Source organism: Hermetia illucens, chromosome 6, assembly GCF_905115235.1.
Source record: "Hermetia illucens chromosome 6, iHerIll2.2.curated.20191125, whole genome shotgun sequence".
Classification (NCBI taxonomy): Eukaryota; Metazoa; Arthropoda; class Insecta; order Diptera; family Stratiomyidae; genus Hermetia; species Hermetia illucens.
Window position 1 is genome coordinate 56,716,691 of NC_051854.1, and position 27,333 is coordinate 56,744,023.

Sequence of the window (27,333 nt, forward strand, 5' to 3'; positions counted from 1 at the left end):
ACCCGAGGTGACCCCCTTAATATGTGACCTATCCACTGCTACTTCCGGCTTCCAAATACTAATATTTGCGAAATAAAACTTTACTAGCGACGAAAACGGAGTCTAAGCACAACATAAATACGATCCGGGTGAAATTTGATGAACAGGCGGGAGCTATGAAATCCCACGCATACAGTGACTGATCTAAATTTACGTGAATTTTAAAAAGGAGCTCCCTATACATGCAAAGGGGTGATGTAAGATTTTTTTCACTGGATATAGTCATGTGGGGTATCAAATGAAAAGACTCGATTAGTACTTTCTAAAATAATATTAGTTTTGACGTTGTTTGTAATGTGCGTGAGTAAGAAGTCAAAAGGTGCACATTAAAAGTGAAACAGGGCTCACTTTCGGAAACTACCCAATCCAAAAATCTGAAAAAAAAATCATCATGGTGTGTTTATATGAAATCTAGACCTCAAAATATGTCCCATTTCTACATCTATTCAAATAAACTTACTAATAGTATATAACCAACTTTTAGAAATTGACTGAAAACCCCCTTAAGTTTATCCTAAGACCCCTATCATCGGGGTAGAGGACAGTATCGCGTATACGCGTGCCAAGTTTCGTGGAAATGAGGCTATTACTGTCAAAGTTATAGCAGTTTAAACTTATCAATTTCATGCAAATAAAATGCTGACGTCATAATTTTTGTATCTGTTGTTAGTTAACTTGCTAATAACATTAAATTCCTAGTGTGAAGCGTATGAGGTTGACTGTTATCAATACAATCCTTTCCAGATCAAATTGTTTGCGTAAATGGCTTTTTAAAAAATAGATTGCAATGGAATTTTTAACTGTTTACACACAGAACTGTCATACACTCATCATTCCTAACATAAGGAAACACAAAACCTTTTATACCTGATGCGTCTAGCAGTTACGATGTATATATATAGTACCTTTTTCTCGATGAATTGTCAAGAAATGGGCGAATTAAGCAAGGGGATGCTTAAATAGGGCAGAAGTCCAATAGCGCGGGTCTCACCGACACCGTCTGATATGTTATTTCCTCATGTGTGCGCATGGGTCTTAATTTTTTTTTTGTTGGCATGCGCGCGAATGAGCTGTTCTGGTTTCTCTATTTTAATTCATAACTAACCGCAATTTTTCCTCAAAGCTATGCATTTTAGTGAGTCCAAAACAATACGTTAAAAAAATTAAGCTGTGGGGATGACGTGAGGGAGATTGAATTATCCAACTTTTCGAATCCGACTAGTATGTTGACTTTCAGGGAAGCTACTCTTATGCTCGCTAACATACCCGAAATTCAAACCGAAACGGTGATTACTTTCCCCAGATTATGTTGAATGAAATAGCGGAACAAGTGAAGAATGTAGATTGTTTCGATTCTTGTTATCATTGAATTAAAGATATGTTTACATTGAAACGGCGATTGCAACGGATTTATATGTATATCCCAGGAACGTTTGTACGACGAGCCTGTTCGAATAAATTTCTGTGTTTTTTTTTTTGCTTCAAATGGTACATATAAAATATTTCCCAAAGTGACTTCCCATATGGTAGCTGCGTAATTTACTTTTTTTCTAAAAATTCTACAAACTCACTTTATACTGCATAATTTCCTCCATACGGATTTGTTATGCCAACGTGACGTCACAATAGGTTCGGCCGGGCTTGACTTTCCGGAGCGTTTTTATATGTTTAAATTAACGCACTTTGTAATCGATTTTTGCCATCAAAAAGTGATTCTACAAAATAGTACAATTAATAAGAAGCTGTATTCTATCTGGTCAACAAAAGAAAAAGAAAGTGCAAGCTACCAATTGCATAGCAAATGGTTTTATCAGCCACTGTAAATACTTGCACTTGCTTCAAAACAAACGTTATCAACAGCTGTATCGTGACGTCACCAGATTCATTGGGTAAATTCCTTAAGATGTCAAAACATCAAGTCCCGCAGGGTGCGAGGTGGTAGTCCAATTGACTGTTGTTTACGCTCGTTTCCTTCCGAGCGACCATTGCTGCCATTGATTCATAGCGCACGTTGCTCCGAACTGCTGTCCCGAATTTGGAGTGAAGTAAACGAAGGTAAATCAACATTAATTCCGTGAGTAATAGCCTGTGAAGTTTCCCTGCAGAAAAATAGATTCTGCACCGACATTAATTGAGTTTTGCTTTTTCCGCTGGCTTAAGCACGATATGATTACTGTTCCCAATTTAATGGCGGGTAGGGGAGTAGCTCTTATGGCTGTATTGCTCCTGCGAATCGTAATTAGATTCAGTTTGTTTATACCCGTGGCGCTGGGCTGCATCATTGGCATTTGACCCGTAAATGACTAATTTCGCAATTTGGAATTCAATTTCAATCTCGGCGCTTGAGTGTGCAGGAAGTAGAGTGGTGTGATATAGTGGCTATGAGTTTTTGGATACGTGTTCCCCAATGGGTTGGCATACAAAAACGCGTGAAGGAGCAAGTGCTGACCTCAGTATTCGAGAGCAAAGTTTCGGTGTCGGTGCCCACTTTCAGCACAAAGTCCAGATCTGTCGAATGGAACGGGCTCTTCATTAAGCGCTTTAAAAAGTCGTCAATTCTAGAGTTAACAGAAGCTTCTATTTCAATTAAGGAAGTGACCTTGATATTTCTCCCTTTGTTTAGGTTTGTCGTCAGAATCATAACAACGTCCCTCGCGTGCTTATCTGTCGGCGGTTGAGTACTAACCGGTCATTGCAACTCGGCTCCACGACGCAGTTGGCTAGTCCAATCGAATCAAGCGCTGTAGGTGAGATGATAGATCCAGGAGCTCTCATTTATCTGTAATCCAATTAATGCCACCTCGGATTCCACTGAAAAATGAGTCATTCCCCACAAAATTAGTTTCATCTTTGCGCACTGATAAGAATGTTTAGAAATTGATATCAAATGCGAGAAATAAGCCTCTGGCTTTGTGGTGTCTAGTCAGAAGCTGTTTGCTTACTTGTGGTTAATTGCACTTTCCGTTTTTTTCTTCCAGTGATTCCAAGCCAACTGAGCTTCCAAAATGTCCGCAGACGATGACTTCATATCAACATTCGATAAAATCAAATGCAAGCATGATGAGGCATTCCACTTGGTTGACGATGCCATCAAGCAAGAGGAGGAAGATCATCCTCATCACGCCCTAAACCTCTACAAAATGGCTGTCGAGGCAATTGACGAGACGCTTGCAATTCCCGTAAAGGTACCTGAGAACATGGAATTGGTGCGATCTGAGTGGGACAATGCATGCCGTATGATCCATAAAATTAAACGCGCCCGAGCAGAACTCGTTCAGAGGATCGGGGTTTTAAGCGAAAAACAAAACGCGGCTGGGAACGCCACTTCAGTCACAAGCTCGAACGCAAGCGCTACAAATGGGACTGACACACAGCAAAGCAGACCTCGAACTTACTCTGAGCTAGCCCAGGCGTTGCGAGACATGAAATGCACTGGCGAAGGAATTGAGTCATTAGAATTGTTGTTCTCGTGTGAGGGCGTTAAGCTCTACTACATAAAGCCAAATGGACTCGTTACAACTGCTCTGGTAACTTTCACTTCGTATATGATAGGAAATCGGCAAGACAAATTAGTTTTTCTCCTAATTTCAGGAAGACTCCGTCCTACGAATCGTACGCATGGAAAAAGACGAGAAGAAACTTCTGAGTGCAACGTTTTTCATACAAATTATCAAAACCTCTGAAGCCATCCGCATACAAAACGTTGAAAACATTCCCTCTCCCGTCACTCAAGAATCTGGAGCCGCGTCTACAGAGACTTCTGTATCCTTACCAAATGAGAGCAACGCTCAAAGTACAGAGATGCGCAAACTGAAGTCGGACAACTCATGGATATACCCACTCATTCCGGGCGTATCTCCATGTTTCCGCACCGAATTCGGTGCTTTCATTCTCCCTGATCTTGAAGCAACTGAAACCGGATCCTCATTTGGCATAGTGGTCCCAAAGGATTCCGGTGCTGATGAAATCGTCTTAGAAATTCTTGAACAAATACTGCACGGGGTCGTCATCCAGTCAGCCGAAGCCCCTTCCCCCGCCGACCTCAGCACTCAGGTGTCATCTAAAATCGTGCGAGGTGCCTGCTTTGTTTCACAGAATTTGGTTAAAGGCGCTGAGAAAGCAGGCCAATTGATGTCATCCTCCACTCCTTATTTGATATCGAAAATTCGACCAGCTACCCAGGATTCTCCAGTCTCCCCAAATGTTCAAAATTCCGTGGTGATTGCAAAGAATGTCAGCAGCACGGCCGTTGGAATAACGGGGTTCATTGTAGAAAAGGTGGGCTCAGCGACTATGGCACTAGGTCGGTTCCTAGCGCCACACATTCAGACTCACGGCTCGACTCTACTATCAAAAGGCTTCGGAATGGACGAGGCAACGGCTCAACAGAAGGTACGTTCCGAGAAAAAGTAGTTTGAGTTGTAGATGATTCCCTGGTCTAATATGTAACATATCCTGTTCTAACTGCATGATCGCAACAAGTTCGTACCAATAAATGTATTTACTCTAAGACTACGTAAGCCTTTTATCTCCCATAAAGCCTCCTCCTCTTGTTTGCCGACTTGGCATTTCAGATGTCCGACGTTCTTACAATCGCCGCGGGAGCCGTTGAAGGATTTGGAACTATTTACGCTGGCCTCGAACAATCGGCTTCGATTCTAGGAAAAAATTTAAGTGAAAACTCAGTAAAAATTATTGAACACAAGTACGTTCTCCGTTATGCAACTAAGTCGATGCAAAACTCTCACTTATTCAGTTGCTTTCAATCCATTTCAAACAGGTATGGCTCCTCAGCAGGTTCTTTGGCTTCCGAAACCTTCGACACGGTAGGAAATGTAATCAACTTAACACAAAACGTGAACAGCATCACGCCTAAAGGGATAGCAAAACGAACAGCGAAAAATGCCGGCCGAGCGATTGTAGAGGATTACAGGCCGCGGCTACAAAGTAACAATGTCGTGCCAGCTGGAGCCTTGTATCCTGATTTGTCGGGACTGCAGGCCAAGATTCAACAGTGATTTGTCATTATTCTCAGCTTAATAACGGAAGTGGATATCTTAATTTAATTTAGACTGAATTCATTGATATTATTTTTTCGCATGCAATTAACTCAAGTGTTGGATCTTTTGCATGCTTTCTCCCTGCTTTCCACACATTGTCGAATATTGTAAGCATTGTTTGCATTTGCACTGTAATCGTTGTGAAACTACCAAGCTATTGAAAATATATAAAAAAGTGTGTCTATTTAAAGTTAAACTGTGGGTGTAATAAAAGTGATTTATTTTTGGGAAACATGCTCAATTTTTCTCCAATTTCATTCCTACCTAGTTTCCACAATTGTTTACGCTCGCCTTTTCGGAATTTTTAAATATGCATATAACTCGGAGCTAGGAAAATCGGAAAATTTACAACTGATTTGAAAGATCCTAGTTCATGCCACCGCCAAACATTTATACATCAATATATTAAAAAATAAGTTCAATCGGTTCTAAATCGTATCAACCAATTAAACAAGTCGGAATGCCGGAAGCTCGCGCTTCAGGTATAAAGGTTTTGTGTTCATCTTATGTGAGAAACTTCTACGCACATTTTTTCATCCGTATATAGCTGCAAATCCAACATATTCCTTCATATTTTTCCAAATAGACATGGATATTATCCTGACCCGAAACAAACAAATTACCTATTACCGAATACTGTAGATACAAATGCACGTACATATAAATTGGTTGTACCCATATTTCCGACTTACTTCGTGCACAAAAGCATACAGATGTGCATATATAGTACGTAAATTGAATATAACCAAATATATCGACGAAATTGATAAGACTGACTAGGCTGACTTGACGCACATTAAAGCATCAGGTTCACTCTCAAGACCATTCCACATCAACAACGTTCTACGACAAGGGGATGCCCTATCATGCGTCCTCTTTAACCTGGCCCTCGAGAAAGTGATCCGTGATGGTGAGGTAAATGCAAGAGGTACGATCCTCTTTAAGTCCAGCCAACTACTGGCCTAACCTGACGACATCGACATCATGGGAAGAACGACCCGAGACGTGCAAACTGCTTTCATCCAGATCGAGCAAGCAGCAAGAGATCAATGAAGACAAGATAAAATATATAATGGTAACGTCAGCACCGAAAACCAACCAACCGACAACATCAAACCGCATCAAAAGGGAAGAATAAAGATAGGAGACTACGACTTTGAGACCGTTGATAATTTCTCCTATCTAGGGTCGAAAATCACAACTGATAATAGTTACGATGATGAAATCCGCGTTGTTGGCAGCCAACAGAGCCTATTTCAGCTACAAAAATCGTTTCGCTCGAAACGTCTCACCATAGGGTCAAAGCTCTTATTGTACAAGACAATGATCTTGTCAGTCCTCATGTATTCCTCGAAGACTTGGGTTCTTAGCAAGAAAAATTGCGAACTCTTGGCCGCGTTCAAAAGAAGAGTCCTCCGAAGAATTTTTGGCCCCCTACATGAGGATGGATGATTCCGTAGCCTACATAACGACAAAATCTATGAGCGATACCATGATCGTCAGGTTGTGGATAAAATCCGGCTCAATAGGTTACGGGCCACTTAATCCGTGTGGATAAGTATGATCCCGCCCGGAAAGTCTATAAGGGCAATATCTATGGTAAAAAAAGAATACGAGGCAGACCCTGCCTAATATGGAGCGATGGTGTAGGTCAGGACACCAGACAGCTTTTAGGGATATCGAATTGGTGGACCCCGGCGCAAACCTGGGATGTCTGGAGTTCCTTATTAAGGCAGGCCTAGACCGGATACCGGTTGTTGCACCGTTGATGATAATGATTGTGTACGTGTATAATATAATATAAGCCGCTCATTGAAATAAAGTTAATTTAGATATAACTGAATGTAAGCCGTTGTAAGGGGTTGTTTGCTGAATCCTCTGCTTATTGTGCGAATCTTACAAACTTTAAAATCTTGGAAAACCAAGACGTTTCCCAGGGAGTCCAAGGAAGGTTTATCATTTATAATCTTGATTTTTGAGCACGATGCGTTGCGATTGCGTTACTTTTGAGAGATACTCTTTGACTTGCAATGACTTCCGCCAGCTTTGCCAGTGACGTATAATAGTATTTCGATATGGATTAACAAATTTTTATTCTAGGTAGTCCCAACATGCGTCTAGCCAGTGAGAAAATTTGAAACTCATTTGTGTTCATTACCTTATTCCTACAAAATATTTCCATCGTTGCTCTATATTTTAGTAGCCTGCATAGAAACTTACCTGGCAACGAAATCACCATTTCTTGCTGGAAAGCTACTTGCCGTCTGCCCTTGCTGGTCGCCTACTCCATTGCCTGGATTTCAAGAGGCATGTTTACTTCGGAATGCCCTTTCCCCGTTCATTGTACCTCCCTGCGAAGATCTACAATATCCTCCAATATTCATTGCTTCATTTTCACATCCTGTTTCTTATGCCACCTTCCGAATAATTTTTAAGCAAAAGTTGCTCAATAGCAGAGGCAAAAGTCATAATCCACATACGTTAATGTATGTAGATGGCGCAAAATTATCATCTAGAGGTGATTTCCGTAGTGACTACTTATGGTCAGCGGAAATTATGGCAGAATAATGATTGTAGTAGCCAATTTTGTGCCATCTGTACACATCTGAGTTTGTGACCTGAAGCGGTGAAATTGTCGAAAGATGGCGCGGCTATGGACCGGGTAGATTTTGAGATCCATGTACACAAAATGTGAGATCTGGACTAAGCAGGTAAATATGAAGCTGATAAATATGTCTTCGCATGTCGTAGGGGCAGGCGGGGGGAAGAAACTTTGGAAATAACATACGTGTTCTGAAATCGAACAGTATGGTATATATGGCAGAGTTAGGCAGGTTAGTTACACTACTTTCTTCTGCGCACACTTTTATGTGTCAGAGAGCTATCGGTTGGAACACTTGTTGGAAGCCTTGATTTTACACCACAGATTGACGCATGGCGGATACCACTGGAGTGAGCCCTCACTCCAATGTTACGTCGCACATTAGGGTTTCAGAAGAAGCTCATGAAGCTGTTCGTTATAGAAAGGATCACGCGATTTTGCAAATAACTCAATAATTGTCGTTACCGTAAATTGCTTGATGGTTGTGGAATAGGATAACATTTTGTCAATATAACGGGCTCCCTTCTCTGACGTATTTCCACCAATTCGCATATTCATCTTCATCCTCGTACAAACCAGACTTAATTAAACACGATCGATTCTTATGATCATTTGAAATTTCAAGAGTATATGTATGTATATTTATACCTATTTACAACGTACACAATTAAAAATACAATATTCGTAAAATAAGTCTAATAACTGTTTTGTGTGATTACGTTTTCTTCCATTTTTCTCATATCACGTTCCAACACATGAACTAAAATAAATGTGTAGCATAGAAATGAGTACTTAAAGAAACCAGAGAAAATATAGATCGAGATCGATTAAAAATCAGTAAAAGAATTTCATAACTAAATAGCGTTTAAGTCTTTCGATATTGAAAATTTCATTTTCACTAGATACATATCAATATTTTGGGTGTTTTTATCTTCGTCTCTTCTTCACTTTTCCATAAATATGTTGAAAATTTAATTGGATTCGCTTATTCAATTTAGTTGACTAATCAGAAATTGTTTCGGGTAATTTTCCTTTTCATTGGATAGTAAATTTATTAGGTAGGCAAACGTGAACACATTTCTTCTTTATGTATTGTTAAATATTGAATTCTGTATTCTTACAAGGTTTGTTTTGTTGTTTTTGTTTACTCGCAAATAGGCTTAGCTTGCCGTGACTACAAAAAATACAAACTGAATCGCTATCTCCAAATGCAGAAGGAGTTCTTGTTAGGAGCTTGCGACTTCCATTTAAGTGCTTTTCCACCCGCGAATGACAACTTGCAATGGTGAAATTCATGCCTGCAGAAATGGATGACGTACGCAAGATCTAAGAAAGGACTCAGTGCCACAGGCCGCGCTGGGATTTCTTACTGGACTGAAGTCTGAAATCAAAACTATGCTTGCTTGGGCCAGGACCCCTATTCTATCTGTACTTTCTGCAGTCTCGCAAGTATTTTTTAATTATGGATTATAATCTATTACGTCAAATATTTATAATTATTGTAATTATGATGGGAGTTGAATGCATAAAAAGTAAAATGTAATGTATGTAGAAAATATGTACTGAAATATGTGGAAGGACAAGGGGATTCAACTGTCACAACTCATAAGTGAATTTATTCAAGCGATCATGGTTGCGTCGGGGCAGCGTATATTGCACGTTTCTAGTGGGCGTGGAATTATTATGAGTGGAGCGAAAATTGCAATTCTGACCAGTTGTATTTGTCGCCGTCGTCGTTGCAAAGTTCCCATTTTGTGAATGCGTGCTTCGGCCGCCAGCGCCAAAACAGCGCATCGCTGCACAGAGAAGCGTACACCAACGCCAGGATAACAGATTACTGCGATTGTATAGTGCCCTGCACGGAAGAGGGCGTCGGAAATTGTTCGTGCTGCGCAAGTTGTTCGCCATGTTATTATTGAGAGAATTTAAACTTTCGTAGTCGGTAAATTCGAAATGCTCGCGACTTTCGTTGGAATAATATGGGTCCATTGGTGTTTCATTGTTACAATTACGATCAATCGTTACAGCCGGTGTAATAATCATAAATTGTTTAAGGCGTGACAATCCAGAATTATTTGCATTGGAGTTTTTTGGGATATTACCAATCGTTCTCAAATTGGATGGGGCAGTAGTCGTAGTCGTGGGTGTAGTCAATGATGATGATAATGAGTCAGAACGGTTGTCGAGATGAAGAAGTGATTGTTGAATCGGTGATGGGGATGATGTGGGCGTTGATCCTACTGATGGCATCCATCATCTTGCTGACTCTTCATTGCCGCTTGAGCTGTCTTCAGGTTTAACGATTTGGTACGTGATTAAATACTCTGGATAAGCCTAGACATAGACACCTTGGTTAAAGAATACAATCGATTAGGAAAGATTCAATTTAATTACTTGTTCCCCACGATAGACTACGTATTCTGTGAAGTGTAGACCACCTGCTGATGGACGTCCAATGACCGAATGGTGACCTGGTGGCGCATGGGCCATTTTCATCGCGCTATACTGCAAGAATGATTTTCCTAAGGCTACACGACATAGTAATAGTTGTCTGAAAAAAAGGAGAGCATGAATAATGCTGTTTTAATTCGATGTTGGGAATGTTCAATTGTTTAGAAAGATTTGAGCCGGTTTTAGTAGTCTCACAATAATTTTATTCATAGTTATTCTAACGATGGAATCTCAATCTTCTTTCAGCTTCCCAATGTCGCTTATGATTTAAGGTCACCGTAGCGGTGTTATAAATAAGTATATTTTGGTATTTTTTTCAGAGAGACAATGAAATTAACGTTTTAATAAAGGTCCTTAATTGTACATATGATAAAATGTATATTTTTGAAGGTAATATAAAAGAAAATGATGACAACACAGATTTTTTTCGAAAACGCTTTCTTTTTCGGAGGCCAAGTGGTTGAACTAATTTCACCTACAATCTTTAATTTACTACTGACCGCAATCGAGAAGGAAGTAGGATTTAGTCAGGTGACTGTTTTGCGCAGATATAAAGACAGTAAACCTTTAGAGAGGAAGGATTCAAAGGAATTAAACTGGGAATTTCTGGGAATCTTCTCGAAGAAATTCAACGCACTCGGAAGAACTTTTCAGCTTACGACACTTAAGTAATCCCATAATCTACTGCCCGGATAGCTGAGTGGTTAGAGCGCAATTCTTAAACTGCCGCTGCACCCAAAGTATCTTCATCGTCCGTTTTGTGTACACAGTGACAGTGGAATTTGAATCGTGATTTGACGTCGGATACCAGTCGACTCAGCTATGAATGAGTACCTGAGTCAAATCAGGGTAATAATCTCGGCCGAGCGCAATGTTGACCACATTGCCTCCTACAGTGCACCGTTAACGGTCTTGAATGAAGTGCTCTAACACACTTCAAGGTCCTGATCCAATATGAGTTGTTGCGTCAACGATTATTATTATTAAGTCTTTAGAGAAAGTTTCTGCAAATGGAAAAGCGAACCGACGCCGCGGGAGGATCATGTTTTAATATACATTTGCCTAAAAAACCTGTTCCTTGCATCCAAATAAATAAACAATGCACTTTCGCAGTGTCAACAAATCGATATCAAGTCGAGAAGTATATGTAGGCGCTTACAAGAAAAAGGTTTTCAAACAAGGCGACCACGCAAAAAGCCTGCACTAACGACAAAAATGTTTACTGTTCGCTTAAAATTTGCAAAATAATATCAATATTAACCGATGAACTAAAAATAAACTTCTACCATCCCAATAGAAGGGTGAATGGCATCCATGTGTGTGTTTTCAGAGAGACGTTCCCCGAAAGCTGCATGGTTTGGGGGGAATCTTATATGGTTTAGTAATTTGACCCCGCTTGTGAATGGGACAAAGGCTGAAAAAAAAGAAGAGGTCAAAGTGTAGTATAGGTCCCAGGGTGAAATGTGGATTGGTAGCCACGATGGCGTATAAAACGGAGAAGGATGAAAGCGATTCTCCCGCGCCTAAAAACGGGAAAAATTGTACTAACTACTACTCCAGGTTGGGGGTTAGATAGGGTTGACAACCCTACATGGAAAACTGGTTTTACGAAGCCACAGAAGGAGCCTCGGACAGGGTAGACTAAAATGACGAACCCGACAACGGAATGAAGGTTTGCGCATTTTCTCATGGAACGTGTGTTCCCTGTACAGACCGAATGCTAGTCAGTACCCTGTCCCAATATAAGGCTGATGTAACAGCGTTGCAAGAGATGCACAGGACAGGTGCAGTTTCCTGGAGAAGAGCCACTACACCATTTATTAGGCGGCCATCCAGTACACCACGTGCTCGGAGTAGGTTTCTCAGTCAGTCTGAAAATGAAAATGAATAAATCCTGCAGAAGTTCGATTCAGGTGCACCTAGTAGATTATCAGGTCAGTCTAGTAAGTAGGACGACGTCTTCTACGTAAATCGGCTTTGGTTGGGTATACAATAAGCCAACAGTCTGCAGTATTCATCCATAGTTCATGCAGTCCACTTGGGCTGCTCAAATAAGGTTTGCTTTGTACAATGCTAGTTTGCCCAGCGTTTGCGGTACACAGATTCATTCACACGATATGCACTTTCCTGTCCTGGAGACAAGAAGTACGAACAACGTTTGAAAATCGCGTTGAATAAGTTCGTTTCGTGAATATAGTCTTATGATTATCATCAACGGCGTAATAATTGATATCCGGTTTGAGCCTGCCTTATTAAGGAACTCTAGACATCCCTGGTTTTACGCGGTTTTACTGTCTGGCGTCCTGGGCTATGCCATAGCTCCATCCGGGACAGGATCTGCTACATCTTCTTTTTCTACCACAGATAATACCCTTATAGACTTCTTGTTGATTCTTTGGTTTCTGGTGGTGACGTTGCCACCATGTACCTCTTCTTGCCTTCATTAATGTGCAGCCTAAGATCTCGCGTCAATCACCGCCTGCTCGATCTGGATGAAGGTCGACTGTACAACTTCTCGGGTTGGTTTTCCCATAATGGCAATATTGTCAGCATAACCTAGTAGTTGGGTGGACTTGAAGAGAATGGTGCCTCTAGCATTAACATCAGCACTGCGGGCCACTTTTCATGGGCGGATATAGTTTTACTCTGGCTATGCTATCATAGGCGGCCTTGAAGTCAATGAAAAGATGGTGTAATTTATGGCCATATTCCAATAATTTTTCATTGCATGCCGCAAATAGAAAATTTGATCTGTTGCTTGAAGTGACGCTTCTTTAGTGTGGGCCGATAATGTTCTGGGCGTATATCCGGCTTAGCAAGATTGCGGAGAATATCTTATAAATGGTACATAGCAATATGATAATTTAATTGCTGTATTACGTGATAACACCCTTGTTATATATAGGACACATACTGCCCCGTTGCTAGTCATCAAGGATTGATTCGTTGGTCCATACCTTGAGCATCAGTTGATGAACCGCTTGGTTCGCTCCAAAATGTATATATGATCAAAAATCACACTTCCTTCTTTCTCTCGGCAGGATGATCATCGAGGTGTATACGGTTTCATTCTGTTAACTTATTGAGAAAACTTTCGCATCTGGTGCGGTTGCATGTAAACTTTATTAAGGCTCAGTGAAGATCCTCGAATATATTGTCGAAAATACCAGAATCTTGCCGCTACAGAGAAGAACAAAATCATTGTCGAGAAATAGACTTTTCGACCCCCAAACGAATGAAGACAATGCCAAGCAAAACAATTGTTTGGGATCGACGCTTTTAAGGAATGCAAAAATGAACTAATAACGTTGCTCATGGTAGCGCATGTAGCCGTAAAAGCAAAGCGTGAATTACAAGTCGATGCGCTGTAGAACGGAATTAATGTAATTATTCAACTTGTGTGCTTAATCAGTGGAAGCATAAGTGTCTTTATTCCCATCAAAGTTTATAGAGACGTAGTATTCAACGACGCATCATTCACACCAGCAAATATACATACATTTGCATTTGCTGTAAAATTTGACGCAATGACATCTCTTTTCAAAATTTTTGAGTGATCATTGGATACTATTGCTGTTTAGAAATGATTCCTGGACATTTCTGAAATGTCTGCACTCGTCCATCTCGTGGTCGCATTGTCAATAAGAAAAAAAGATAATTGTTGCATTCACAAGTTACACGACGTGCAACATGTAAACGTGTGAAAGTTCGTCAACGGAGGAGGAGAAGGAAGCAGGTCTCGCATAAAAAGATAAAAAGATTTAAATCAAGGCGTTAACTAACATGTCCTATTTCGAGGACTCATTTCTATTGATGCGAAAATTTTTAAAAAATATAATAAAATACTTCAAAAGTCAATGGAACAAATAAAAATCTTGAAATCTGGTCTAATGTTACTATTAGTGAAGTCTTTGTAATGCCTCTCCGATATTGGCCTCTTAAAGCGAATTTTTAATTATTAATTCATTGGGTTTGTTATTCCATTCGTTAGTTTCTAAGTATGAAGGTTAATGTAAGTAGGACCCCTTCCCATCATCAACTAATACCAGCTTAAAGGCGTCTCCTTATCCAAATATCGAAATAGAGAAAAGGCTAACCTAATTCAATCTAGTGTTTTTTCATTTTGGATTATGAAATGTGAAAATAGTTCTACTGTAACCTCTTCCCCCTAAATCTGAAAGCCGTTTCTAGCGATTCGTTGAACCATCAGCACATATAGTAGTTTCCTTTTAATACTTTAGAACTTAAAACGATTTCACAGAAATGAAAATGATCGCTTTGTTGTCTACTTTTTAGAATTGCTTGAAGTCCAATACGTAATTAAATAAACACCCACATAAACTTGAATTCAGACACAAACCTTCGCAATGTTACGGTACTCACCTTAAACAGACATAACACGATTTATCCTTATGTGACGGGCATCCAATACCGCCACCGATTCCATAGACGTATTGATTACTCTTTGAACTATGTTCGGCAAAGTAAATCCCGGCTCCAAACATTCCGCCAATGTAGGCGTGTCGCTCATCGAAACCCTTCTGTACAATGGCATTAATGAAGGGACTACCATGGAACAGCATGCGTTCGTTTGCTTGATGGGTATTTTCTTCCGAAACTTCCTGGCGCCTGTGCACGTAGCGTTCCCAAAGTTTACGATTTTGTACTTTTTGAACCTGTAGCAAGAGGAAAATCATAGCTTGACTATTTTACAAGGTCTAAAAATGGATAAAAAAACTCACTCTAATAATATTGTATCGATTAAAATATCCACCAGCCTGTCCATTGTCGCGGTGCTCACGAATGGTCGCTTGCATTTCCTCCTCAACTGCTAAGAACTCTTTATCGTCTGGTAAAAGATCAACTAGCAGTGTTCCGGGATTGGGATTGTTGCCAAGACCTGCGTGAAACAATGATTGCTGTAACTCGCTGTTGCTTTCTAATTAAAATGATTAGTACCTGTCGTTGCTCGAAGCTGAGCAATTCCTTTCAGAATCTTATGTCGAAAACCATACGCTGACACTCCCACCTGTTTCAAATCTTCATGGCCCATTTCAGCTAGTATTTCCAACGTAATCTGTTCACGTTCAAACAAGTCGATTAAATGATCCAACTGAAGATTTGACAAGAAGCTAGCTACGTTGGAGACCGGCTCTTGATCATTGATATCATCTCCAATATCAGATGCGTTCGATTCAGCTCCTTGAGCTGGACTCATGCACGAGCGAGGAGTTGGCAGTGAGACTGGAATGCATAGAGTCATTGAGGCACCTGTCGGTAGGGTAACCGTTTCTGTTACTGGCGACATTGGCGCGCTATTTTGCGATACAGTACTAATGTTGTTAAGTGAGCCTTGTGAAGTTGCCAAGCTTTGTTGACTTGCCAGCGATGTAGTCATTGCGTCTTGTAAGAGGCAACGAACGTCTTCGGCAGTAGCTAATTCTATTGGTGTTTGTCCTTCTTGATTTTTTGTGTATGGATCGGCTCCATGAGCGAGAAGTAGAGCACATAATTGCGTGCGTCCCTTTTGGGCAGCTTCGTGTAGAGGGGTGAACCCCCACTTGTCAGTAGCGTTCACAACAGTCTTATGTTTAATTAATAGAGCAGCAATATCTAAATGGCCATACGAAGACGCATTATGCAGTGGAATCAAACCGCCCTTGTCTTGTGCATTCACATCAGCTCCGTTCTCTAACAAATACTCCGCGACCTCATAATTATTATAACCAGCGGCCAAATGTAATGGCGTCGAATTCCTACCTTGTGCATCTCTACAGTTTATATTCTCAGGAGTGACCAATCGCTGAACTCTTGCAAGATTCCCTTTCTTCGCTGCATCTAACAGAGCTGAATTTCCTCGAAGTAAATCAGCTACATCCTGATCACCCTCACGTACCAAATCCAGAGGAGTTGCACCGTCACGATTCTTTTTCGTTGGATCTGCTCCATGCCTTAGTAAAAGCTTTACAATCTCATATTTTCCCTTAGCAGCTGCCTCATGAAGAGGGGTAAACTTCCAAAGATCCGCTACATTAACATTGGCACCATGTTTTACAAGCAGCTCCGTTACTTCAAAGTGTCCATACGAGCAAGCGTTGTGCAAAGGCACAAGTCCACCTTTATCTGCGGCATGAACTTCAGCTCCATTCTCTAAAAGAAATTCAACAACTGGAACACGATTGTATCCAGCAGCGAAATGCAGAGGCGTTGAGTGCCTACCGTCCAGATCTCGACAGTTTACGGTATGTGGGTTAGCCAGGACTATACGTCGGACAGTATCTAAATCACCAGCTTTTGCAGCTTCCAACAACTGACATTCAATCATTTCTGTGTCCGGCGGATCTTTAAGAATCTTCTGAACATTCTCAGAAGCCAATTGTGCGGCTGTGTAGCCCTGAAGAGATATCAGCGAGGTGTCAATAGAATAAGACAACAAAAGGCGACACGCTTGAATATTATCATCACGAGCACAACGATGAAGGGCCGTCTGCCCCAAACCGTCTAAGGCATTAACCTTTGCTCCGCTTTTTAAAAGCAAGTCCATTATATCATAGTGCGAGTGATCGGCAGCAACGTGCAACGGAGTTAAAAAGTCTTTGTTTTTCTCGTTGAGCAAAGCTCCTTTTCGGATCAAAATTTCGAGAACTTGTTTTCGTTTTTGATATACTGACATTGCCACCGCATGCAGTGGAGTGTCGCCCGTATATGGATGAACAAAATTCACGGTTTCAGAAGTTAGATACTTTTTTAGACGTGGAATATCTGCTTGGCGACATGCATCAAGCATGCAATGCCCTTTATATTCATCTAAAAACCATCAGATAAATAAGGAATGTTTTACTAATATAAAAAATGTTTTTTTAACTCACAAGCTATCCGATCCCGTAACTCCCTTGTAGGCGCCGAATCAATTGCAGACTTATTGTGGCAGTTTAACAAAGTTGGGTCCGCACCTTCGCTTAGCAGCAGACTACAAACTTCCACGCGACTTTTAGAAGCTGCCTCATGGAGGGGAGTAAAAGCCCAAAGGTCGTTAGCATTCACGTTTGCACCATGTTTAATGAGCAGCTCCGTGACCTCGAAGTGACCGTACGAGCAAGCGTTGTGCAGAGGCACTAGACCACTGTAAAGCAAACTAAAATGACGTAAACTCTAATTACGATAAATTGAAATCTTACCCCTTGTCTTTCGCATGGACATCCGCTCCATGTTCCAACAATATTTGAACTATCCGGATACGATTGTAGCCAGCCGCTAAGTGTAATGGAGTCGATCGTCTTCCATCGCTGGCATGACAATTCACATTCAGCGGAGTTAGCAGTGCCATCAGTCTATCTTCGGCCCCTGACCGAGCTGCCTCTAATAATTCATCCTTGCGATATTCGCCTGTTAGAACGGGGCGTGTAGTTTCATCGGCTATCTCTAGTGGCGTTTTTTGTTCTGAATTTCGAATGTTGGTGTTGGCTCCATGCTGCAACAGGGCAATACATACGTCAATTTTGCCTTTGCTGGCTGCTTCATGTAATGGAGTGTAGTTCCAATTATCGGTAGTGTTTGGACTAGCTCCGGCTTCTAAAAGCAGTCGAACAACTTCAGCGTGACCAAATGAGCAAGCATTGTGAAGTGGATGCAGGCCACCTTCGTCACATGCTTGAATTGAAGCTCCATTAGTTAAAAGGTATTCAACTACTTCACGTCGTCCGTATCCTGTGGAAAGATAAAAGAATTTATGATTCGTAAAGGTTAGAAAGTACTAAAAAATCGCAAATGTACAGTATAAAATCTACGTTCGGCTCGCTTAATCATCAATAAGACGTCGTTAAACTCTTAAATAAACACATCTAATTCTTTGTAGTGAGAAGCAGAAAGACTAAGGACGAAAAGGTCTCCTCAACCGAACAATACCCCCCCATCATAGACTTCGACAACGTTAACAGGATGCGTATCTGGGGTACGTTACGTACGGGGGGGCATTCCGGAGAAACTAATAACTAGTATCAGAACGATATATGATATTCGTAAACTGTGAAAATGTCAAATGTTGCATCAAGGAGGAATTTGAAGTCCAAAACTGGGACCCCGAGGGTTGCATTTTGTCGTCGATACTTTTCTCTTCTTATCAGTCAGGACACGTTACCTTGTCCGGAGGACTTCAATGAACCATGACATCTTTCCTCATACATATATATTTTGGTAGGGTTGTTTCTGCTGATATTAACACAGAACTCGATATTACTCAAAGTTGTACGGGTGGCAGGGGATAGGTCACACTTTAAAAAAATGGCATGCAATGAAATACACTATCGCAAAGTGGCCGAGGAGTGGTTCGATCCAGAAACACGTGATGTGGAATATAGGCTTCTTGGGAAGACTTGAAGGGAAATGAAGCTCATTTCAGCGAACCGGCAGCGATCATGCAAGCGTGGTCGCCGAGCTACTTAGGGAATAATGCAACTATATATACTTTTATTGACGATGGGCTAAGGCTCTCCCTATCCCTGCTTGACACAAATTCCTTTCCTCTATATATTCAATTATTGTGTGACACCTCGCAGGCGTAAATCGGCGACGGGGTGTTGATCACAGGAGGAAAGGAGCTCCTTACTTAATTAGCTAGAAGGACGGATACAAAATTTGAAAATAATGCGCGGAGAAATAGTGCGTCAAGAATACTTTTAGCCAAAAATGATAACATTTTGTTGTTAAGAATGGTAGTCAATTTGGTGAGACAAATTTTGTGTTATTAAAATGTTGGAAGACGAGTTTCGTGTTTTGATAAAGCATTTTTTGTGAGAAAAACATCGTTCAGGCCAAAAACGAAGGAAAGTGCAATTTGTGGCCGTGTCGTGTAGATGTGGTCGTATTTTTAGGCTGGCTTTGTTCTGTCGATTCGTGACTATGGACGGAGGAATACGGATCTATTACTATTCGGCTAATCGGCAGTTTTCAGAGTGCTTAGGTGTGTGTATGGGGTGGGGGAAAGGCAAAGCCTCTGAACACTCAGACCCTAGTGGTCCACTGTACTCGAGAAGGGTTAGAAGGGTTTCCAAAGACTAGTTAGCAATAGCAAAACAGATGGCAACCCCACTTAAAAAAATGATGTTTTTTTCAAAAAGGGGCTGTTTTAAGTAAAGTTTAACTTTCAACCTCACCTTCGAAAATGAAACGGAAAGAGGAACCGAAAGGTAATTAATATCCAATGTCGGGAAAATCGCGGCATGCTATTTTCCCCGGTGCTGCGCAGGTCGTCGGCCACGTCCCGAAGGATTATCATAAGATACGGTTGACTGCGGAATCGTGGAAGCTGGTCGATAAACGGAAGGGGTTGAAGAATCTTTTAACTCCTGTGAAGAATAGCGGGCGTGGAGTGCTCGAACTCCGATACCGAGTTAAACCCCGAGAAGTTTAGTTTAGTGTACGTGAAAAAGGAAAATTTGCTACTGCGCTGGACAGGGAAGCGGAAGATGCCGCAGAACGCAATTATTTTGGAAGTGTATATTGCAACACGAAAGACTTTGCATGTCGTCGCAAATCTTTCGATGGTCCTGTGAAGGACGACTCCTCTTCCACAACGAAAAGCACCTGAAGAAGTGGAAAAAACATCGTGGTGAAGTTCTCTTGTGGATAAAATAACTACTCACATGCGTTACGAACTGTTCCTCCAAGCAGGCGATCAACGCATTCAAGCGGAATAAAGCCGCTTGGGGCCGACGAAGAAAACTGCCCATCATATCTTTGTCTCGAGTGATTGATATTGATATATAAATGATTAACAAACTAAAAGGAAATGTTTACCTGCGACCTCCCAGCTCACTTTGTTGAGGAATTGATGTTATGATGACGTCATAAACGCTTTAGAATTTATGAAATTAATATAAAATTTAAGAATTTCACTTTCTATAACTTTGTTAATAAAATTGGATTTCCTTCAAAATCCCCAGCCTTATGTTATTCTTTATTCAACTGCCAAATTTTGAAGTTCTAGCAAGAACTTAAGGTGGGTTTCCGGAAAATTTCTAAAATATGCTAATACACTATTATTAACTTTATATGTGCAGATATCGGGACGGGATGTATTTTGAGACCTAGATTTTGTTTAGATACACCATTTTTTTTTAGATTTTTCGATTGGATAGATTCTGAGAACGAGACCTGTTACACTTTTTGCTGGTCATATTTTGAGCCCCCACTCCCTTTCATTTAATACCCCACACGGACGAATTCACACAAAACCTTAAAAAATGAGATGATCATTCCATGTAGTAGGGTCTACGACTAAATGTGGATGGAATATACATTTTTGACGATCGCCCCCAATGAAACAGGCATTGTCACTGTCAGTGAAATAGACTCGACAAACTGGCTTGGGCAACCGTCAAAAATAATGATAGGCTCCTGGTGACTATGGAAATGCGGAATGACATCGCGATGGATATTGACAGTATGATGCCCCATTAGTTGATTATCGGCCTCTCGGCCTCGTTGCCCCAGGCCTGTCATAGATGTTTGTGCTCGACATTGTATTTGGTCCACTGCTGTAGGCTTTCCACTCGCGTAGCGTTAAGTGTGACGAAAATGAAGCTGAAGCGCAGTCGAAAAAACTGCTCCCCCAAAGAGGGAGCTGGAGACATATAAGGTTGGCCTGTTGACAACTGTAGTTTGATACACTAGATGGTGAGTTGAAACTTGACTATAAGTGTATTAGGATAACAACCAAAAGACGTGGTGAACCCCGATCCAGGCGAGCTGACACAGGCACTGAATAGAATAGATGCCAAGGAAGACTAGACGAAAGATTCTGGGGAATATTGAACAAAGTGGTTGGAAGCACCAGGCCAAGGCGGCATGCCACACGAGGTACGTTGTTTTCTACCACATAGAGGTGGCAGAAGTGGCTTCCCACAAGCAGCACTGTGTCCAAATTATCGTCGTATATTTTCTTGATGGCTCTGATTTGCCACCTTTACTTAGCGAAATTAACAGTGCACCATGAAAAGACCTTAATTTTGGGAATGTAATAATAAGTCATAAGAGTCCAATCTCAAAACCTGGATTCCCTTTGTCAGCCACATCATCCAAATTACGTTACCAACTATCTCGGGTTAATTTAGGAGAAAGTTAATCCGTAATAAACAGAACTGTAGATAATTGAGAAGCGAACATTGCGGGGCTAAGCAATTTCAGCTAGAAGAGTCATGGGGGCCCTTATTTTTTCGAAGATTCGCCCGGCCATATAACCGGTGTTAATCCTACTGAGAACATAAAAATCTAATGGGAATTTTTGAATCCAGAGCTACAGGATTTTTCGGGTTACAATCGGAACATTTGGCTGCAGAAAAAAGCGCCACTTGTCACGTGTGTAACGAATTATCGATAGATAAAGAGATGTTCTTGGAAAAATCTGATTTTTAACAGTGGAATTCTTTTTATAGGGATATTCGAAGAACCGTGTGAAAAATCGTAAGCTAAAGACTAACCCTTCAATCAAACCTCGAACATTTCCGTGCTAGTTTAAATAAATGAAATATTATATTCAAGAAGTATTCTAATCTCTTGAATTATTTGAAATTGCAATCTTTTAAGGTCAGATTTTGTCTGATTGCCGTCTGCGTTTCTAGTTTGTGCAATCATTTTCACTTTCTTTATGGAATATTCGTTCGCTATGTCGGCCAGCTTTACCAGCCGCTTTTGGAACAAATTTTTGACATTGATTGTATATTTATATCAATCATATAGTATGATTTTGTTGCTTTACTTGAGCCAGGATTGACTCATCATCATTCTGATTTAATTGATAAGTTTTACTGGGTCTCTAACTTCAAACCATGTTGGCGGCATGTTGCCCTATATATGTAAAATTATCGTCATTGCCCCAAAGCCGATCGGCTTTATCTACGGGGAGTTACCAGGGTACTTTAGTCTAGAAGAAATGATATCGATGGTTGTATCAGACGACGAGTTAGTTAGAAGACTATACTGCACAACGGAACTGACTTTCTCAGCACGATAAGGGTAGAAATCAGTTAAGGAAGAACGCATACTTCTGGACAAATTTTGGCGAAAGGGAGTATAGAACGTACAAACGCTCAATATCCTATAATCAACTTACAGCAATGCTTTTGGAAATTAAACATCGAAGCGTACCTCAGCAAATGCAACTCTCTCTCAGTTCTAGCACCAGAAAAATCTTTTAATCTCAAAATTTCAAATAATTTTGATATATTGCAAGTTTTTAGACCGATAATGAATCTTTGCTAACTCGGTTAAAACCGAAAGGTTCCATGAGCATAAAATTTTCTTTTATGAATTAATTGGACTTTTCGTTGTTCGAAGTAAGACAAGATAGACAGTTCCGTTAACGATGAAATATGCCTTGACAACTTTATCACAATGCAAAGGGATACTTTTGTAGTTTTGTTGAAATCCTCCCTAAGATTTGCAAGAATCTGCTTGTTGAGAAGAGATATCTCTCAAAGTTAATGAGTTTTTACCTCAACATCTTCTCCATTGGAGTACATTTTTAAATTCGTATCAAGCTTAATCAGGGAAGCGCCTTTGATACACTAATGGGATAGAAATTTAACCTTGGCAGGTTGCTCTACTTTTGAACGGAATGATTGAAAATCAATAAAAGGGAACGGGATCTCTCCTTTAATGAATGCAGTTACCTGTTGAGTGGGGCTAGGATACGGCCACAAACTTACTAGTAAGGACTTTTGCTGCTGCTCCCCAACGACACACCCAATGCTAAAACCGGGCATGTAGTTTTCGTCGGGATGTTCGCATACAAACTCTTGCTGCAGCCGAATGCGTCAGTCCGTTGCATTTAGTCTTATTTGCATGAAGTCCGGCCGACATTATTTTCCACCCGTCCAATTAGCCAGAGGCAGTCTTACATGCTCGCACATGTGACGACGACGTCAAACCTTGCAGACAGAACAGGATCGATAATTTGCAACAACAGAAGCATGTGTTCCGCATGCATTTGACGTCAATTGGCCTAAATAACGACGCAAGTATTCAGAAGGAGATGTGAGCTTCCAGGATTTGCTTCAAACTTGTAGGAATAATGAAGCTACAACTTCTAAGGCACTGAATAGTAAAAGAAAAGTATCTTAAGATACTTACCCGCGGCAAAGTGCAGGGGAGTGGACTTTCGGCCAGCTGTATCGCGTGCATTCACCGTCTGTGGGGTGATGAGTTTCTTCACCTTGGCTATGTCGCCTGTTTTGCAGGCCTCGAAAAGCTCCCTTAACGGATCATTAGCAATCGCTGCGTCCAAATTTACGTTTAATATTGTGCGGCTTCGATTCGACATTTTTCCGGCGCTTCCTTCTTCTTGCTCCACGCTCGCGTTACTCCGCGCAAAGGGTCGACCGACTAAGCTAAATTGCAGCCTCAAACCGAGTCTCCTGTCTCTTAGTTGCACTCAACGACATCACAAAGTATCCTCACGGGCAGACATTGCTACAATTGAACTCCACGAACACATTTCGTAACCGAGCAATTGAAGGCAAAAGACGCACACGACTAGGTTTCACAACACGTCCACGGCCATGAAGAAAATACTCCACTTTTTTGTATTCATTCCACGCACCAACGACTATCACCATTCGGGCACGGGACTTGCCATTTTACTCGATGATTTCGCGAAACTATGAACCAATGTGGGGTGGATATTGTGAGTGCTGCTCTGCACTATATATTCTCCGGAAATTGGAAAATTCTGTCGCAGGCTTGGACACGAAATCGATAAAATTGTAAACCACGAAACAGCTGTGCGCTGCTGGAGGACAAGAGCGAGAAAACGAGAAAACCAAGATGACGGCAATCTGACAGTAGACAGAAGAAAGAAAGCATGACATGAGAGCTAAAATGTGCCGTGACTGAGTTGTTTGAATCTGCGGGGAATTTATAATTACATTCAAAAATGTAATTTGAAATGATCGCATCTGGTTGGAAATATGAGAAAGCCAAGAATCTTTTGCTCAAGGAGGCACCTTATCACTGCAAAACTATGTAAAAGGCTGGTAGACTTATAAGTGATAAGATGATATGATTATGTACTGAGGAAGGGCATAACTCTTGCCCGAAATACGTATCTACAAATAACCACACCTAGCAGTTAGCCACCCAGCATGCTGAGTGAATTACCGCCGAAGGCATCCGAGTAGAGGTTCGACAATCCTAAAATAGCACAAAAAACTGGAGGGGCCCAAATCTGGTCCTATACAAATCATAACATTAGTGGAAGGGTTAATACACATCTCAAGACCAATAAGATTCTGTCCGAGGAGCAGAAGGGCTGCTGAGTCGGGTCGGGGAGTTGCAAAGACCAACTCATTATCGATTCGTTAGTTGTAGGAGGGGCAACTAAATGCTAACGAAATCTTCTTAGTTACTAAAATACATCGATTATGACAAGGCTTTTGACAGCATCCTGTACACCTAGCTATTCGATGTCTTACGCCAGGCGACAATCATGGAAGGGTGGTATGCCACCTTATTAGTGCATTCATCTGAGGGTATCAATACCTTTGATCCTATACGAAGGGGCATATGCCAGGGGTATTCGTTGAGTCCCCTTTGATTTTTCATGGTAATGAAGCTCCTTTCTTGGCTACTGAATGATGCTAGAAGTCATGATTTCGCAATCAAATATGGCCTATGAGCTAAGTGTGAGTTGACACACTTGAAGTATTTAGATGACATCAAGTTGTATGCTGGTACTAACGACCACTTTAGAAGTCTGTTGCGAATAGTAGACATATTTAGCCGTGATATTGAGATGGAATTTGGTTCAGACAAGTGTCGGATCCAAGCTATCCGCAAAGGTCATTACGAGCCACACGCCGGACATAGAATTGGTAACCTCCGCATCCAAGCTATGACCGAGACAGACTTCTAAAATACCTAGGAATTCTGCAAGGAACCCATGGTCCAGTTGGTGATCTGAAGGATTCTTTCCTGTCCGAATTCCTGCGACGTGTGAAGTTGGGGCTGAAATCGCATCTATCCGGGAAAGAATAAAATAAGTACACAAAACATGTTCGTTATCTCTTTGTTGGTATATGCATTCGGAATGTTGCCGTGGACGAAAAACGATCTGGAAAATGTCCAGCGGCTGATACGGACTACTATGTCGAAACTCTGAATGCATCATCCAAATACTGCGTGAAGCGGATGTATCTGCTTCGTTACATCGGAAGTAGGGGCCTAGTTGGCGTGACGGCACAACATCACCGTCAAATCTTCTCTCCACATGCTTATTTTTACAGCAAAGAACAGGCGAGTCCCTTGCAAGTGGCTGTTTATAAGGCAGATTGTGGGCTGACTCCACTTAACATGGAGGATCGATCTTTCAATCCTCTGAGTGGGGTGAAGTCAAACCAGGAGCGAATCGATGAAGGGAAGCCGAAAGCATAGCAAGCATGCTGGGTAGTTTTGTACTGAGACGGAGGAATTTATGTGTACCATTCAGGACGTCGTGGTCGCCACCCGAGGCTATAAAAAGTTCATGAAGAGTGGGTGCAGAACGGCCAGTGCAGAATGTGTTGTTCGTTGTTAGAAACGTTGGACCAGCTCATTTCTGGCTGCACTCTAACGGCACCAGTGCAATACACGAGCAGGCACAATGCTATATGTAAGGTGATTCACCAAAACCTTGCATGCAAGCATGGGTAGATCACGCGAACATGTCCAGTTTACAGATATGAACCGGAGACAGTACTTGATAGTTCCGCTTACTGCATGTATTGGAATCGACAAGTTCTAACTGATTGTCACATACCACACAACAAGCCTGACGTGCTGTTAGTTGACAAGGCGGGTCGCTCCGCGTATATTATTGATGTTTCTATCCCCCATTGAACGAAAATAAATGGAGGAGAAGGTCAACTATGAGCCACTGGCTCGGGAAGTCAAAGAAATTTGGCGTCTCGAAGTCGTTGCTTATTATTGAAGTGCACGTTAATTTATCTAACTGTCTTCAGTTTCAGGAAAGAGAAAACACTGAAAAAGGGTCTAGTTGGTTTCCGCAATACTGTATTTGTTTTTTTTTTGCATCTAAATATTAGTCAATAAAGGAAATAATCTCCTGAGCGCATTTAATTTTATTTAAACTTTGGCAAACTAACCACCTCCTAACTCAAACCAAAACTGTGTAGTTCAAACAAATTCGATGAGGTAGCAACGTCGGTTCCAAAGAAGTTGAAGTGTTTCTTCTCGTAATAATGTTTTAATATTTTAGATCATTTAGATCTTAGGATATCAAGATCAAATATATTCAATCAACTAATATAATGTAGTCTTCCTTCTATGATATTTAGAACAAACTTCTGCTGTAGTTGAATAATCTGAATAATCGAAACTCACTTATCACTTATCACTTATTAACCATGCCAATTGTAGATAGACTTACTTCAGATCTAGTTCAGAATCATCATTAGGTAAGTTAAAGTGCTAATCTGGTCATTGCTAGCAGCGGCGAGATGAGGGCCTAGGTTCGTGGTTCTCAAATATTACCTCCCTGCCAGGACACAGAGATTTTATCACGTGCTTTGACTCAATAGTCAAAAAAACTAAACCCACATGGCCTAATAAGGGAGGGTATAAAATCACAAAGAAAATTAATGAGCGGTATGTATCCTCATGAATAGAAATTACATTCAACATATTAGTTCGATATTCCCTAGCAAACATTTGTCAGTGTCGACTACTTCTCTTTCGTTCGATTTAACTGCAGTCAGAAAAATATGAATCCAACGGAGCCAGAAACAAAATCGAAACACTTTCATTAAACGTTCATCCTCACAGGCCTGTGACAAGTGGCCAGATCTCCCATCAGGCGCGACCCCAGCTGGCCAATTGAGGCATACCTATTGATGTGTAAATATGTGTTCATGCACTTTTTTTTCTGACTGTACATGGGCTAGTGTTTGCTCATCTCTAGTGCGTGGACCAAAATGGCTATGGGAAGGATGCCCAGAACATAAAACCACCATGGAAGCCGAGAGAAGGAGGAAACTTACAGTACAGGGGCTTGGAAACCCAGTACCGGCGGCTTTTGGGAGTGAGCAAGCGGGCTCCCGGTCGTCGATATCCCTCGACCGCAGTGCCTCGGTGGTGGATAACTTGGCCACCTTGGCATACAATGTTACAAGTGATTTGGATCGGGAGAAG

The 27,333-nt window shown here is 41.2% G+C and overlaps 2 protein-coding genes across 7 annotated transcripts; one reads left to right on the forward strand and one right to left on the reverse strand.

The window, feature by feature from the left end:
• The first annotated feature begins 1,923 nt into the window (after positions 1-1,923).
• On the forward strand, positions 1,924-5,333 carry LOC119659399 (protein spartin). Of its 6 annotated transcripts, XM_038067466.1 has the most exons (6): positions 2,294-2,602; positions 2,663-2,786; positions 3,018-3,566; positions 3,631-4,431; positions 4,614-4,744; positions 4,820-5,333. In XM_038067466.1, the coding sequence occupies exons 3-6, from the start codon at positions 3,045-3,047 to the stop codon at positions 5,055-5,057; spliced, it is 1,692 nt and encodes a 563-aa protein (XP_037923394.1). In that variant the 5' UTR covers positions 2,294-2,602; positions 2,663-2,786; positions 3,018-3,044; the 3' UTR covers positions 5,058-5,333. The 6 variants fall into 6 exon arrangements, 5 of the variants coding, with proteins under 5 accessions (XP_037923395.1, XP_037923392.1, XP_037923396.1 ...); XR_005250344.1 differs by lacking the exons at positions 2,294-2,602; positions 2,663-2,786 and adding an exon at positions 1,924-2,094 and having other exon boundaries at positions 4,580-4,744; positions 4,820-4,959; XM_038067467.1 differs by lacking the exons at positions 2,294-2,602; positions 2,663-2,786 and adding an exon at positions 1,925-2,113.
• Positions 5,334-8,300: 2,967 nt separating this feature from the next.
• LOC119659059 (poly [ADP-ribose] polymerase tankyrase) lies at positions 8,301-23,975 on the reverse strand. Its single transcript, XM_038066968.1, has 8 exons — positions 23,281-23,975; positions 17,331-17,859; positions 17,022-17,275; positions 15,112-16,959; positions 14,895-15,052; positions 14,536-14,828; positions 10,096-10,252; positions 8,301-10,035 (listed from the first exon to the last, which is right to left on the reverse strand). Exons 1-8 carry the CDS (start codon positions 23,468-23,470, stop codon positions 9,955-9,957), a joined length of 3,510 nt encoding a protein of 1,169 aa, XP_037922896.1. The 5' UTR covers positions 23,471-23,975; the 3' UTR covers positions 8,301-9,954.
• Between the last annotated feature and the right edge of the window lie 3,358 nt (positions 23,976-27,333).

Coding starts and splice junctions, on each gene's coding strand:
- LOC119659399 (XM_038067467.1), top strand. CDS start 3,045: ATGTCCGCAGACGATGACTTCATATCAACATTCGATAAAATCAAATGC. Junction 4,432..4,613: donor AGGCAACGGCTCAACAGAAG/GTACGTTCCGAG, acceptor TTGGCATTTCAG/ATGTCCGACGTTCTTACAAT. Junction 4,745..4,819: donor GTAAAAATTATTGAACACAA/GTACGTTCTCCG, acceptor CATTTCAAACAG/GTATGGCTCCTCAGCAGGTT.
- LOC119659059 (XM_038066968.1), bottom strand. CDS start 23,470: ATGTCGAATCGAAGCCGCACAATATTAAACGTAAATTTGGACGCAGCG. Junction 17,276..17,330: donor GTCCATGCGAAAGACAAGGG/GTAAGATTTCAA, acceptor TTTGCTTTACAG/TGGTCTAGTGCCTCTGCACA. Junction 16,960..17,021: donor GTTACGGGATCGGATAGCTT/GTGAGTTAAAAA, acceptor GATGGTTTTTAG/ATGAATATAAAGGGCATTGC.